The sequence below is a fragment of the Porites lutea genome, chromosome 2, assembly GCF_958299795.1.
Source record: "Porites lutea chromosome 2, jaPorLute2.1, whole genome shotgun sequence".
NCBI lineage: Eukaryota > Metazoa > Cnidaria > Anthozoa > Scleractinia > Poritidae > Porites > Porites lutea.
Genome location: NC_133202.1, coordinates 22,737,873 through 22,752,675, shown reverse-complemented (window position 1 = coordinate 22,752,675; position 14,803 = coordinate 22,737,873). Strand labels below are relative to the sequence as shown.

The 14,803-nt window shown below is 38.9% G+C and overlaps 2 protein-coding genes across 2 annotated transcripts; one reads left to right on the top strand and one right to left on the bottom strand.

Annotated features, from left to right (window-relative positions):
• Window positions 1-1,269: 1,269 nt before the first annotated feature.
• On the bottom strand, window positions 1,270-7,377 carry LOC140928041 (collagen triple helix repeat-containing protein 1-like). Its single transcript, XM_073377761.1, has 4 exons — window positions 7,199-7,377; window positions 6,417-6,496; window positions 2,893-3,081; window positions 1,270-1,950 (listed from the first exon to the last, which is right to left on the bottom strand). Exons 2-4 carry the CDS (start codon window positions 6,486-6,488, stop codon window positions 1,585-1,587), a joined length of 627 nt encoding a protein of 208 aa, XP_073233862.1. The 5' UTR covers window positions 6,489-6,496; window positions 7,199-7,377; the 3' UTR covers window positions 1,270-1,584.
• A 1,206-nt stretch (window positions 7,378-8,583) lies between these two features.
• On the top strand, window positions 8,584-13,965 carry LOC140926751 (collagen triple helix repeat-containing protein 1-like). Its single transcript, XM_073376452.1, has 4 exons — window positions 8,584-8,742; window positions 9,216-9,331; window positions 10,576-10,749; window positions 13,449-13,965. The coding sequence occupies exons 2-4, from the start codon at window positions 9,257-9,259 to the stop codon at window positions 13,794-13,796; spliced, it is 597 nt and encodes a 198-aa protein (XP_073232553.1). The 5' UTR covers window positions 8,584-8,742; window positions 9,216-9,256; the 3' UTR covers window positions 13,797-13,965.
• Window positions 13,966-14,803: the final 838 nt, after the last annotated feature.

Here is a 14,803-nt window from a genome sequence, read left to right as displayed (position 1 = left end):
TTTAATAAATGGTAATAAAAGCGATTGTGAATGAATCTCTGGAGTTCTTTGATAGAACGAGGCTAAAAATCCTCCGTTACCGCAAAAATCAGCCCGACTAGCTCACCTTTCATTTTCTCCTACAACCTTAATCTTAATGTGAGATTTAGTTTCTCTTCACAGGTTTTCGCTCTTCATATAATGCATTGCGCATCGAGATTAAACCTTGGCACCTTTTACCGACTTAACTTGGACTTTAAAAAAAAAATGGATTTATCCAGTCATTCCGTATAAACATGCAATGATTAATCGCTACATACTGCAGGAGTCACAGGTCTTCATATCTCTGGTTACTTAAAACGCCTTCTCTTGCAGTTTGGTTGTGCTTATATGCAAGTCAGAAAAGTTCATGCTGGGACATACAAATATTCCAGACAACACAAAAACTCTATCAAAAATTGTCTCAAATAAGAACTTCAATCCAACATCTGCAATAAATAATAAAGAAAATTCCCCCATCCTATTCCCCATCCTACTGTCCAGGTTTGTCGATCGCATATCAAACCTAGATTTTTGAAATACACCACCAGTGGAACCCAGTAAATATAGTCACAAATGGATAAAAAAATCGGCGTTATTAACTGGGCGACCGTATTACCGGCGCAGGATCAAATTTCATGATTTAGGGGCCGTAATGACAAATACACCATACATCGCATTCGCACTTAAACAACCGGAATGAAGATATCGCGTACAGTAATTGTAAAAACTACCCAAAACTTCCCTTCAGTACACAAAAGACTTTTGAAAATCGGCTATTTGAAAACCCCGACGAATACATTTTAAGTGTGCTGTGGTAAAAAACAGTACAGGGACAGGCTCAGCTTACTTGGTCAACGAAATTGACATGTCACAAGGATTTTAGTTGTCTAACTTTCGAGTGGCCCTATTATACGGGGTGAAATTCTAAAAGATGCTATTGTCTGGGATTTTAAAACTAACATGGCCGTTGGCCGTTTTAACGGGTGACCGCACCATCAAGGTGTTTTTTTATATAAGAACATGTGTGTCCGTTTCGCCGAGCGAAAAAAGAGTGGCCGTAACAACTAAACTACGTGGCCGTATTACCGTGGTGGCCGTAAGGCGGGATTTCACTGTATTTATACTTTGCTCTCCGAAACCGAATCGCATTCTTGACGCCTGTAAAACTTAGCTATTAATTGTAAATTTAATAAGCTGACCGGCTATCTTTGTCAGATGTGAAACAGAGTAACCAAGACACCAAGAATATTATTTTCCTCGATCTTTATTAAATAGCCCTTTTGGCTAGTCTCCTTCGCAGACACGCAAGCTTCCCGTGACTCGGGTGGAAGAGGCTGCGAAGGAGACTGCCATTTCGCATGTATTAACTTCTAAACAGAGAACGTCTTGCTACAATCTGGAGAAGCTAAAATCAAACCCAATATCTACCCTCACAAATAGCCCGCTACACAGCCTTTCTTTGTATCGTCACGCAGCACTCCTCCCCGAGGAGCATTGCGTGACGACGCAAAGAACGGATGTGAAGCAGACTACCCTTATAAGCAAAGCTGAAAGATATCCTTATTAAGCAACTGGTGGCTCTACTTCCTCTATGATAATCTTTGTGGCCTGAATCCCACCATGAGAAACAGTGCTGCATGGCGGATGACTCCCCAGACAGTCGCCAACGTTAAACTGAACTTGTACTTTACCCTCAGGAATACCACCACAATAGCCCTCTATCTTGACTGGCTGGGGTTCGTTGAACCATTTCAACCCTTTTTCATGGGATAAAACACCCTCAATTGCAGATGGGGTCTGGCACTCTTTACCGTTGAAGGTGAAGAACCATCTCTTGCAACAAGGCAAACAGCCTGCCGTGAAACCAATGTTCCCAATGTACGCAGCGCGTAGGAAGGTGTCTTTTTTAGCTTTGACAAAGTTGCATTCCTGTTTAAAAAATACCACGACAAATTAATCACACGTATTTAAAAAATGCATGCGGCGGACAGTCCATAATGGCCTAATCAGGGAGGTTCCGCGGGATAAAGGGGTACCTTTTTAGGCCTCAGGTACATGAAAGGGTAGGGAATTCACTGGTTAAAGTGATATATATATATACTTGTAAGAAAGGAAATCAGTCATTGCGGTCTGTGAAAGGACCTAAAAAGTTAACTAGCGAATTTTATGGCTGTGAAAAAGACAAGAAAACTTTATGGTTTAGTGATTTATTCATTTTTAAACGAAGGTGCACTTACAGCATTTAACCCTCGGACGTACACGCAAATTCATACCCTCACCGTGGTACAAGGAGGGCGGGTGAGCTGATTGAACCCCTCCTCAGAATTTTTGATATGGTGCAGTATTTCGAAATGATTTTGCCTTCAGTGGAAAGCAAAACGATGAGATTGTTACAAAACAGATTCATGGCAGAAAAACACTTCGTTGGAAAGGATGGAACATGAGAACCAAACAGATTGCATTCTGAAAAAGGTATTTCCTTTTCTTTTATGGGTCCCGCTGCGCTATTTGCCCTCCAGCGTGGTGTTTTTGTACCATTTATTAAATTGTCAAATTGCAAAAGGTTCTTCAAGTCAAATGGGGAGAATCAAGGCAGTTGTCTGCAATCCAACTAATACAGCTGCTAAGAGCTTTATCAAAAGTTCTTGTCCATCCATAACACCTAATCCGCAGCTCATTTATGTTAAGTTTCCGCATAGAGTTACGTCCTTACTTACTAAGAAATCTTAACATTTTGAAAATACCTTCAAGATTTTTTTCATCGACCTCAGAACATTATTCATTAGCATTCACATTCTTGTTCTATCATTAAATAAGTAAAGCTATTTATTCATTGATACTCCGGTGTCAAAATCTTAAAGTTATTCTTACATGGATGGGACCATCGAATGCTATCGTTCTTGATGTTTTATAAGCGCATTGCTTATATATCTGTAGTTGGGAATCACCGGGAGTGCCAGGGATTCCAGGGCTACCAACCGGACCTGGGGGACCACGGTGGCCTGGTGGTCCTTTGTGTCCAGGTGGTCCTCGATGACCTTTTGGCCCTCGAAGGAAACGCTTTTGTGAACGAAAAAAATGAAAAACAAATGTGAGTAAACATCAGAAAAATCAGTCAGGAACAATCATCTCAAGATTTAAACTAAATGAAAAAAAAAATTAATAAAAGGAAAACAATATAGGAAAATGATGCCCTTCCCCATTACTATCATTATTAAAACCAAAAAAAATAAAATAAAATAATGTATGAAATGGGTTACCATAATCAAGCGAACAAAATCGAAATCTTACTGGTATTGGAAAGAACAGTAAAATATTTATTTATCTATTTAGAATAGTGAATTAAAAAAATGTCATCGTACAGTACTTGATATGGCCATGTTATAAAAGAGCCGTCCGCTTAAAGAACGACTTACTTGATCGGGATCAAAATTTCGATTCCGTTCAAATTCTGTCCACAAAACAACGTTACTATAACGTGAAAGAAAACACAGTTCTTTGGTATTAAAGAAGCTGTGTCACAAAATGTGTCAAAATTCAAACAGTAATGGAAATATGGGAAGACTCAGTTTGATCTGTAAACATTTCTGGAAAGAACTTTGATTTTGCAATGCTAATAAAGTCCTAGCCATAAATCCAGTAGGTCCCACCGTTCACTGTGTATATATACTTTTCAAGCGACAACGTTTTTTCAATCAGATACTATCGCTGCGATCGCAGAGGTAGACCTTTTCCTTGGTCGATAGTTACCAAAAAAGGGCGCCGTTCATAATCATTTATGGTTCTTTTTTGTAAAGGAAATTTTTTAGTTTATAGATAACAAGCCTTGCGTGCTTTTGCGCACACTGAAAGCGTGTTGTGCTATTTCGCACGGAGCTTTTGTTTGAAAACTTTAACACGCTCTTTTGTTCGACTTGCTCACGCTTAATTGTCTCAAGCGTGTCCTCTGAGACAAAAGAAATTGCTAATGAGGCAAGATTTTTGCAAGCGTGCTAAAGCGTGTTAAAATAAATTATTTTGTTTTAAAGTGAAAGCGTGTCGTGCGCGTGCTTTCACCTTTAGCATTAAAATCCTGTGGAGGGTCACATATGTAAGTGGGAATGATTTTCACAGTTGAATAAACAACCTAAGCGGTTAAAAAAGAACCTGAAAAATTTCAGGCCTGACTGGGAATCGAACACTGATGTGTGAGATGGCAGGACACAACGCTCTATCCAATCAAGCCATATGGAGAGCAGGCCATTGAGAAATCGTAACATACCCGTTGGTGGAAATGACATGAATGGAAATATATGAAATGACTCATATTTATTTTGAACTGCGGAACCATCAAAAAAAATTTTTTTGGATGTCTTCGACAGTATTTCTACAGTTTTAATCCGCATTTGCCAACTTGTCAAATATCACATCCACAATTCGAAATATATCCGTTTTGACTTGTTTGACCGAAAAACATCAACGAAACTGTTCTTATGGAAAGAAGATGTATAAAACATTACTTACAACTCTCCATGGTTTCACCTTTACTCAGTTTCATGCCCAAATGTAAATACATACACACACTATAACGCGGAGCGACTATGGATCGTAAACTGGAACAGAAGCAGAATTTACCTCGTATCTATTCACCTGTAACCTTCAAAACTGTGTATTTGACAAGATTCTTAAGGCTAAAGCAGATCATACTATAAAGGGGGCAATTTCCGAGTGGGTGGGGGTGGCTTCTCGAGGTCTTTCTCGGGACCGAGTAAGATTGGCACGATTATTAAATAAGTATGTGTAATCAAATGGTATACTCGTGAAATTAGGAAATAACTTCACTTGCGTTTTGTCCAAATCCTAAAAATTTCCCTCCATTAGCTTTTAATATCATGGGTGGCGAATTACGTTAGCAATCGTGAATTTTTGACATGTTTATCCTGGATCGTATCTATCGAGAACTCTATTCTCTCAAATGTTTAGACCTTAAATTTGGCTTGAGTTCAGAATTTTTTTCAAAAATGTTCGACAAAATACCTGTTAGAATCCTTCTTGACGTGCTCTTTCGTGTGTTCAGGTTTTCTAAAGCGTCTTTTTGTGCCTTGACATCTTCATTCACGGCATTTTAAAACTTCGTCGCCATCTTGACACTGAGACGTACGGAAAGTTGCCACGGTAATTTTGTAATTTCACATGTGAAATTATAAATTAACGCTGAAATTTCGTGCCAAAATTAGGAGTAATTCGTCACCAATGATATTAGTAAATAAATAAACCGGTGCTCTGTTGAGCAAGCTATCAGCTATTTTACTGTTAGAGGTCTCTTAGAACAAGAATTCTTGTTTTCATCGATGATCTTTTATTAACGGTCGGAGAAATGCTTTTTTCACCGCCTACGCAATAGATAGTTGTCATCGGCTCATGAATAAATATCGAGCTTTTGCTGTGTTACGATCAATTACTTTTTTCATTCGTGAAGTGAAAACTTTCTAAGCCCTCTTCTAACATCTCTTTAACTGAAAGGAAGTGACTGATTATTTTTTTACAAGGGAAAATTGAGATTATTAGACAATCTGTTGACATGAATAAAAGGATTCTTCTCTCTTTATCTATAGTGCAACAGCATTGATGACGGACAAACATGTATTCTTTCCAGGGGCTACCTAACGAAGTCAGTTGGAAAATAATGGGAATTCCAGGGGATAGAAGGAGGCTGACAAGCACCCCCCGGAACAGATATTCCAAGGGCCTTGGGGGTCTAAAGCAAAGGAGCCCTCCATGGGGGGAATGGATATTTTCTGGACCCGCTACCCATCCCGGAGCTGCCTATATTAAGCCCAGTCATAAACTCAGTCCTGTTGGTCGTCGCTATTGAGAAATGGACACTGTTCCTTATTAATCAAGTCACCTAAAAGGCGTTGCGGGTTTCCATAAACATTTCCTTAATTTTTTAATGCGAAATGAGCCTTTTTGGAGATCTTAATTTCGGAAAACGATAATAATAAAAAAAGTTCAGACGGCAAAATAGGAACTTTGAGAATCTGACATACAATTTCATCTCAGAAGAGGCGAATCTATTGGTTTCTTTGGCGAGAGAGCAAATGAGCAACGAAGTGAGTGGTCGATCCTTACGCGGACACCTATTTCGGTACCCTTTATGGGAGATTACTGGAGGGGGTTCGCCAGGGAAATATTTAGAGAAATGTTCTGAGATCTCTTATGACAAAATAAAAGTTATCGGTGTGGGAATTGTCTATTTATGACATTATATGGCGATCGAATGAATTAAGTTGAATTGAATTCTTTCTAAAGTATTCGCATGAAAGATCAATACTCTTCCGTGAGACAATTTTCCAATCTATGACTTTTCTTGATTTTTCAGTTATCTCTCAAGTTAAAGACTGTTTTTCTCGTACCTTTTCCGGACTGTTGCCTTTACAGATTGTAACCACAAGAAGGAGTGCGATAAATGGAAAATACACTTCCATGTTTGGTGCTGCCGAAAGAAAAATGCATTCATTTGTTAATTAAACAAAAACCATCATAAGTGTAATGTAACTGAATCGGGATTTAAAAAGTTTTGCATCCGATCCTGCTTCAGCTTCTTAAATGTGCCCGGATTGATTAAATTTAGGGTATTTGGATTTGCAGACGTTTAAACTAAACACAGATTTGGAATCCTAATCCTTCAAACACATCGCTACATCTTTCCCCTGTTGCTACACTACCACGACCTAAAACGTTGCTTATGCAACGGAAATCAAGTAAAGAGAGATTACGAAAGAAAATTAATAGTAACTTAGAGTATTCAATATTAGCCATAATTGCAGAATGTAAAAATTTGCCGAGCTAAATTACAAAAAAATCAGTTCACACAAAACGGCGTATTTCTTGAATCACGTTAAAATCAAATCTTCGATCACGTGCGTTAAGCGTAATTCCAAAACTCCTTTTATGTGAACGTTCACGTAAAAATTTTCTTGGGACATGAGCCATCACGAGTAAGTAAAAACTTAAACCACAGCCTCAATCACCTTCACAAAAGCCGGAGTATAGAGGACCCTCGTAAAAGAGAGAGAACTAAACAAGCACAAAAGAGCAATTTTCACAAAAATGGTCGTCCAAACCAAGCACTTTAGTCCAAGCAGCTAAGAGGGTGAAATGAAACTATAAATTTGACGAAATCAAAGTTACTTACCAACAACTGGGCACTGACGAAGCCTAGCAGCGAGATGAGCTTCAGTTGTTAGAGATGAAAGTGCTTAAAGCCGCAAAGGTTGAAAACTTCAAACACAATGGAACGAAGGAAGAACAAAACATAACCTAATATTGAAAAGGAGGTTCGTTTCCTATGGGTGAGCGATTGTTTAGTTGTGACTTCATATGATTATAAATAAGCTGTATCAAGTTCAAAATTCTTATCCGGTGAGTGTCAGTCAGGGCTAATATAACAAAAGTGGACCTGATAAACTTTGTTAAGAGATCACCTGCGATCATTTCTCAGACAGAAAATCTCAAATACCACCATTTTCGGCCCGCTTCGTAGATTTTGCAGGTACTTTGTGGTTTCATTTCTCGCCTGAGTTGTAACTATCGGGTATCACTTAGTTACGACCAAAGTTAACTCAAAAATAAAACGCAAGAATTCCCCAAAATCCACTTAAATTTTTACTGTAATTTGCAATTTGTTAACCCAAAATAGTTCTCAAGAACTCTTTTAAACAATCCGTACGTTCCAGATCGAATTGGAATTCGAAAGTCTTGGTTTCGAGGAAAGGAGAAAACTGGAATACCCGGAGGAAAAACCTCTCGGAGCAAGGAAGAGAACCAACAACATACTTAACCCACATATGGCGTCGACGCTGGGATTTGAACTCGTTTAAAGGGAGGGAGGCTGGAGAAACTTCGTAACGTTTGCATGCCACGGCCGTGCAGTCTATCTTCAATCTATCGATTCGACCTCTCTCCTACGAAGAATTTTGATTTTAAACTCAAATCGACGAGCTGAGGACTTATCGTTTCCTTTAAGATGAGACACCCCTTCCTTCTTGAAAAAACATCACTAGGGTAAAATTAAAATCAGTTTTAGTACCCTAGTTGCTAATTACCTTGACGATGAGTTCAAAATCAGCTCCGCTGAAAAAAATTCAGTCTCGGTATATATCAGAGGAAATAGTAGTTTAAAAGGTTGCCACAACGTAAACACTATAAAAGAATTCCTTCTTATAAGCATAAGTTCGATATTTTACCCAGATATCTATTGTCAAAATAGTAAAACATCAAAGTTCGTTTAGTTGGGAAGCTAAATTTTGATGCTTTATTTTGGATAAATCAGTCGTACCAAAACAAACACCATACCTAGTGAAAACTATTTGCTGTTGGGAATATGATCACTCCTGATGTCATGAAATATAATTAAACTAAAAGCTAACATAATGGCACCATAGTGGAGTTTTATATACCGTTAATTATGGATGAACTTCGTGTTTTATATTTCGGTTAGGTATTCACATGCATTGCCTAACACAAGAACTTATCAACTTATGATTATTAACTTTTCATTGAACGAACAGAAATTTGGTAACCGGAATGAGATTCGGATTCAATTAAGTCATCGCTAACCAATGACATTAGGAGCTTATTCAATATATCCCCATACCTTAGTCTCATTGCTTTCCATTTTCCTCGGAATTTGCTTATTAGCAGTCCCTTTCTTTTCGTTCCGTCAGCATCCAGTTCTTGGTAAGTGGACAACACATCCCTTTCCTCTTGTATTATTATTATACATTCGAACCTCCCTATGCGACCACCGTCTTTCGCATTTTGTAACACTGAATTCCTGCTAGCTGAAAATCCTTGGGGGCAGCTTTTTCGGACAAATATTGGCCTTATTTGGTACCTGGATTTGACAAATGATTTGACATGAATTAGCTTAAGTTAGAAAAGGGTCGTCTTTTCACAAGAGGACCCTAAAAGGGTAAAAAAGAAACTAGGCCTTAGGTCCTTGAAACGAAGAGGAATTCGCTTCCCACATCCTCTCTTTTTTACCGGACCTTTTTACAAGGGCCGGTCCGGTATGATATGTTACTATAAGTCCGGGTAGTACAGTAAACATGTTCAGAACGGAAAAAGTACTTTTAAGTATTTAAAATTGGAAAAATTAAAGTCGATCCCGATTATGTATTGCTTATTCCAGTACGACTTTCTTTTATCAGATCTTGGTGTTTGACACTGACCTTACTGGTACGAAAGCAACATGGAGCAGTCTTTTGTATTCCTTCCACTGCTACTTTTGGCCGTCATTAGCTTAGGCAACGCGGAAAGAGCCGAGGTAAAAATATAAAATATTATTTTTCCTTTCTTAAGTAGAGGGTCCCTTAAAAGGCGTTAGTGAAAGCGTTGGATGGAAGTAATATCCTTGATAGTAAGAAACATTGCAAGCAAAAAAAGGTATTAGAAAAGTAGGCAGTCACTTAACTTCTTAACTACATCTGACGTTAAATGCATGAAGGCACCAACAAAGGGCAAAATCAAGTGTGACGAGCTTTTAAGATAGTACAAAGTTTATACGACGGTCACTTCAAATTTTAAAAATGTAATTAACGAGGAAGCGCGGAGAATGCTTGAGGTTTATATTCCAAACAAGACTTCAAGTCCTGTGATAGCCCCGGAAATGACGAAAAGAAGTCAATTGTTAACTTTGCAAACGCCGTATAGAAGTGAACAATAACGCCTCAAAGTAGTCTTAACTTTTCACTCATCATACTGCCGGTTACTGTCAATCAGAAATTAAATATCACGGCTCTGTAATAAATCAAATGCTTTTAATATCACCATATACAATAGAACCCCGACAATTTGGACTACTCGGATAACTCGAGTTCTCCGCTAACTTGAAGTAAGTCTAATTTCCCTTGGATTACACCCCATTTTTTAATCATTTTTACTCGGTTAACTCGAACTCGGATAACTCGAATTCCCCGCTAACTCGACTGAACTAAATGTCCTTTCCCTAGATCAAAAAGTCACTGAAAATCACCCCGATAACTCGAAATCTGGTGGTTGTACGTCCACTCGTGTATCATGCATCCCATTAGCTCCTCTTTTTGTAAAAGCAATAAAACTAACACTGGTCAGTGGTCAACACTACAGCAATCCTCCAGCCAATCCTTCGTCACCTGACTTACATTGTTACCAGCCGTTGTTATACAGACGAAGCCCTGTAACTCGAACTCTGAAGGGAAACGAAAATTATTTCGAGTAAGAAAAGGCTGGAGTTGTCGGGGTCGATTGGAAAATTCATTTTGCAGTCTTCAAAAGTGATGATTACTGATTTTTCAGCTCTTCAGTGTATAGTGCAGTGCAAATTTAACTTATTTCATCAGAAACGGTAACATGATTAGGCTTTTTTTTTATAAAACGTGACCTGTTCGTTGCACCAATTAAAAGTCAAATTTAAACTAAAGCCAATCAGAGACGGTGAGTTATTTTGAATGAATAATGAATTAACATAATTAAGATCTGTTGGAAATATCTCCAAATTTCTCATCATATTTAACATTATATTTTACACAGAGACGGTGGTTTTGTCATCGTGGTCCCCCTGGCCACCGTGGACCGCCAGGACATAAAGGACATCCCGGTCCTCGTGGTTTCCCTGGTCCACGGGGTCCTCCTGGCATCCCTGGATCTTCAGGAAATAAACGACGATGGAAGCAGTGCGTTAAAAAAGACGTTGGAACAATTAAAGTAAGAGCAACAGTAACTCTTTTTTTGCAAGAAGCAGTATTTTAGAGGAAGGATGACCGGCGGGTAGAGTGCTAGTCTTGTAATCCGGAAGCCTTAAGTTCAAGTCCCGCTCTGACCGCTAGCTAGATTTGTTTACTGTAGTCCAGAGTTCGAGTCCTAGGCCACGCTAGTGGAATAGCGAACAGGTTCGATCGCCTGCTACTAGTTGGGGTTCTTAACTGTGTTGTGTTCTATGTTTCATTATCCCCGGATAAGCCCTATACTGTAATAGAGAATATATTTTATTGGTTTGATGAGGACCTATCTCTTGTAGAGGGTGGCTGGAATACGCAAACATCAGCTAGTTTTCCTGCCTTTGGGATAATAAAAAGGACGATAATTAGAAAGTTTTAAAGCTAAAAAAACCCTGATACCATGGGGCGTCTATCGGCTTCTACTGAGTGTCACAGAGCGAAAAAATGTCCAACACGAAATTCGTTCACGGAGTCAGTTCGATGACTGCTTTGGTCGTTTTCGTTCCATGTGGAACGATGCATATCTTCCTTCCTGGCCCAATTAAGCTTTCATTTTAAGTTAATAAATTGGTACGCAACAACGTCAGCAAAGATAGATCTTTCCAGCGCGGGCCCGTGACCAGGGGGGGGGGGGGGGGTGCACGGGGTGCGTTCGCACCCCCCCCCCCCCCCCCACAGGCCCGAAAGGTCCGCATTTTGATACTCAATATCCAAGTTAAGAAGTGCAGTCGGTTAAATTGAAGTTTCAAACTGAACAGTGATATTTAGACAAAATCAAAGAATGGAAAAAGCAGTAGTGTATTCACTGGGAAAATAAAACCAGCTGCATTCTAGTAGGCCGAGCCATTCAGAACATTTCAATGAGCGCACAGATGTCCGAGCTTATCTAATAATAATAATAATAGTAATAATAATGGAATTTATATAGCACTTATACATCGCTGTTCTAAATTAACGTGCGCACGCTTTGCACGGGAGTTTACGACGAGCGAGCCAATGACAAGGGAACGGTCTCACGATTTTTGTCAGACACATCTGCTAACGCGTCGCGTATTATTCTCTATTTGTACGAGCGCATGAACGCCCGAAGATGCAAAATTAGTTTTTTTTGTAATACGTTATGGGTAGAAGAGAACAGGAAAATAGAAAGAGGAAGGCGGCAGCTAAATCTTGCCAATCTCTCGATACATGGGTCAGTAAAGTACCCCGTCAAGAGCCATCAGAAGCTGACAATGACAGTGCAGTCTGCGATGACAGCCCAGCTGAAACAACGACTTCAGATCTACCTCAGTTAACTACACTTTTACAGCGAGATATAGAATGGAAATCATACTTATTTACGCAATGTCCACCAGTCTTGATCCCATTATTATGCTCTGAGATTTAGTCGCTATTCCTCGATATGAAACAAACTCGCTTAATAAAAAGCCAGTGAGGGAACACAGAGTAACAATTCGGAGAGGGACTGGGAGGGTTAATCTAAAGCAGCAATCCACAGGCATCCCAAACCATCAAAATAAAGGTTTTCGAGACACAAAGAGGGAAAATACATGTTACGTTTCTCAAGTTAAAATTGTTTTGGAGGAGGCGGTAAATCTGTTTGCCACCAAACACCCACGGAGGCTGGAGCTCGGGACTATTCTGAGGGATTAGTTCCGCAGTTTTTTTATTATCATTTTACATCGCAAAATTACTCCTTTATAACTTAATTCAAATAGCTGTATTCGACAAATGTAATATTCAGTGCCTACTGTGTACTTTGCCGTCACGATTTCTCATGTATTGCTACTTTCCTAAATAAACGCATCAGACAATAAAAAATACATTTCCGTAGTTTGGTCCACTTTGGCCTGGTTAGCACCCCCCCCCCCCCCCCCCCACATAAAATCCTGGTTACGGGCCTGCAGTGATACCTCGTTTTAGATTCTGACCAATCCTGACAGAGTCACAATCACAAAAGGAGGTAACATTTTGGGGAAAATCCACTGCCAATTTCGCTGTTTACATACAACTCTTTGAAAATTAAATTTGTCCCTTTCTTGAAAAGTTAGCCAGCCACAATTCCATGCAAAAGAAAGACGATAAAGAAGGAAACAAAACCGCTGATAAAGAAGAAAGGCAAAGGAAAATAAGAGAGTGAGGAGAAAGATCGAAAGACATTCGCAAAAAAATCCAAGTTTTGGCTTTTGCGTATGTGAAAAACAAAAAAGTTGTTTAATTACGTGAGATTAGTCAGAAAATATGCCTTCTTTCTTGCAAAACTCATGTTTAGCCATTCTTATGCTCATTTCAATGAGTGATCTGCTTTTCATGAAATTTTGCTCATCTCGGTCCAAAAATAAAAATTGGTTGAACTTATACAGTAACCAAGGGCGCTTTCCATTTGTCTGAACAAAGACCCTTTTCGATGTAATGAGAATTTCACTATTAATTAAAAATATCCAGCCAGATTAGTCAAATCCTAAATAGTTCAGGAAGGAGGTTGTTTTTTGGGAAAAAGCCGATTTCATTGTCAAAATGACTGGTCCGGTTCTGACAAATGGAAAGCGCCATTGGTACTCCGACTAAAATGCTGAAGATCCTCTTGAACGGCCATTTTTAGCAAAATTAGTCATTTTTCCTTTAGATAGAAATAGTGATAGAAAGTAAGGACTAATTCCTTCTTAATTTCCATTATGCCATTAGGTCTGCGACTTCGTGAAAGAAAAAAAGGATTCCTTCCTTCGGGTTGTGTACGTAGGGAATATTGGCTGCACCCATTCCTGCAAAAGATTTTTCTTTACTTTCAATGGTGTGGAGTGCAAAGACCCAGCTGCAATTGATGGTGCCTTGGATCATACTCCTAAGGAACTGAGCATTCGACCTGCTAACATAGAGGGTTACTGTGGTAGTATCGCCAATGGTAAAGTGAAAGTTGAGTTTCATGTTCGTGATTGTGATAAAGGGAGCAAAAACCAGCTCCCTTTTCCTAAAAAAGTTCAGGTCAGCAGGATCATTGTTGAAGAAGTGGACAAACCTCAGGCACCCCATTAAAAATTAGTCGCCTTCTAGTTAGAATCTCTAGTTAGAGGTGCTATCAAGAAAATAGCAATATAAATATAATTACACTGGAGAAGGGTAACGAAAGCTGGAAGGTGAGATTGGTTCAGTTAAAAGCTTGTTAAGTGCTGCAACTTACGCTATAAAGAATGTGTTATTAAAGCTGAATAAACTGTGAATTGTGGAAATTAATTACTGTTTGAAAATGGATTAAAATTTATCGAGTGTCTGAGTACTTGTGCAGCTATCAAAGTGAACGACAGTAAAGTCTGTTGTCTTTTTTTTTCCTGCTAGCCAACCCTACCACTTTCAAACATCACAGGAACAAGGAACTAAAATTATAATATGAAATTACGTAACTAAGAAATCAGATCCTCAGAACAAAGCGTCAAAGTGTTTTCTCTTTCATGATCATTATATTGATTCTCATAACCTTTCTACGTGATTATGTATTAACGTTGTTAGAAGAAAATTGATGTTGGTCACCGATTTAAGGGTTGACAAGTTAGAAGCCTTGCTTGTTTGCGGTCTACTTGAGAGAAAATACTACTGATGAGACAGTCGTAGATTCTGGATTCCACGCCATAGATTCAGGATTCTAAGTGTTGGTTTCCGAATTCTTTGTCAGTTGAACTGGGACTCCGGCTTCCAATCGAAAGTAGGGGGGATTCCTTAAGCTGTATTCTGGATTCCAAAGCGCAGGATTCAGGATTCCACAAGCAAAAATTTCCCTGATTCCGGAATCTGTATTCCCTTGCATAGGGTGACAATGTGCTCGTATAATGTTCGATTTCGTACTTATTGTAAGGAGAAATTTTCCGAACATTCTTTATGTGCCTCGAGTTTCATATCTAACTTTCAAATATTCGTTTTGACGTTGTTTTAGTAATTTACACTGAATTTGCATTAACGTGTTTAAGCTCCGCAAAAGGCTTGACAAGTAACATTTTATTGTCCTTTGTTTTGGTTGCTTTGTTCTCGCTAAATAATAATCGTAGAAA

Bases quoted from the DNA above. Each gene is read 5' to 3' on its own strand.
- LOC140928041 (XM_073377761.1), bottom strand. From the start codon at position 6,488: ATGGAAGTGTATTTTCCATTTATCGCACTCCTTCTTGTGGTTACAATC. The intron at 3,082-6,416 runs GTACGAGAAAAA...CGTTCACAAAAG, and splicing joins AAGGCAACAGTCCGGAAAAG to CGTTTCCTTCGAGGGCCAAA. The intron at 1,951-2,892 runs GTAAGAATAACT...TTTTTTAAACAG, and splicing joins CATTCGATGGTCCCATCCAT to GAATGCAACTTTGTCAAAGC.
- LOC140926751 (XM_073376452.1), top strand. From the start codon at position 9,257: ATGGAGCAGTCTTTTGTATTCCTTCCACTGCTACTTTTGGCCGTCATT. The intron at 9,332-10,575 runs GTAAAAATATAA...TATTTTACACAG, and splicing joins GCAACGCGGAAAGAGCCGAG to AGACGGTGGTTTTGTCATCG. The intron at 10,750-13,448 runs GTAAGAGCAACA...TTATGCCATTAG, and splicing joins AAGACGTTGGAACAATTAAA to GTCTGCGACTTCGTGAAAGA.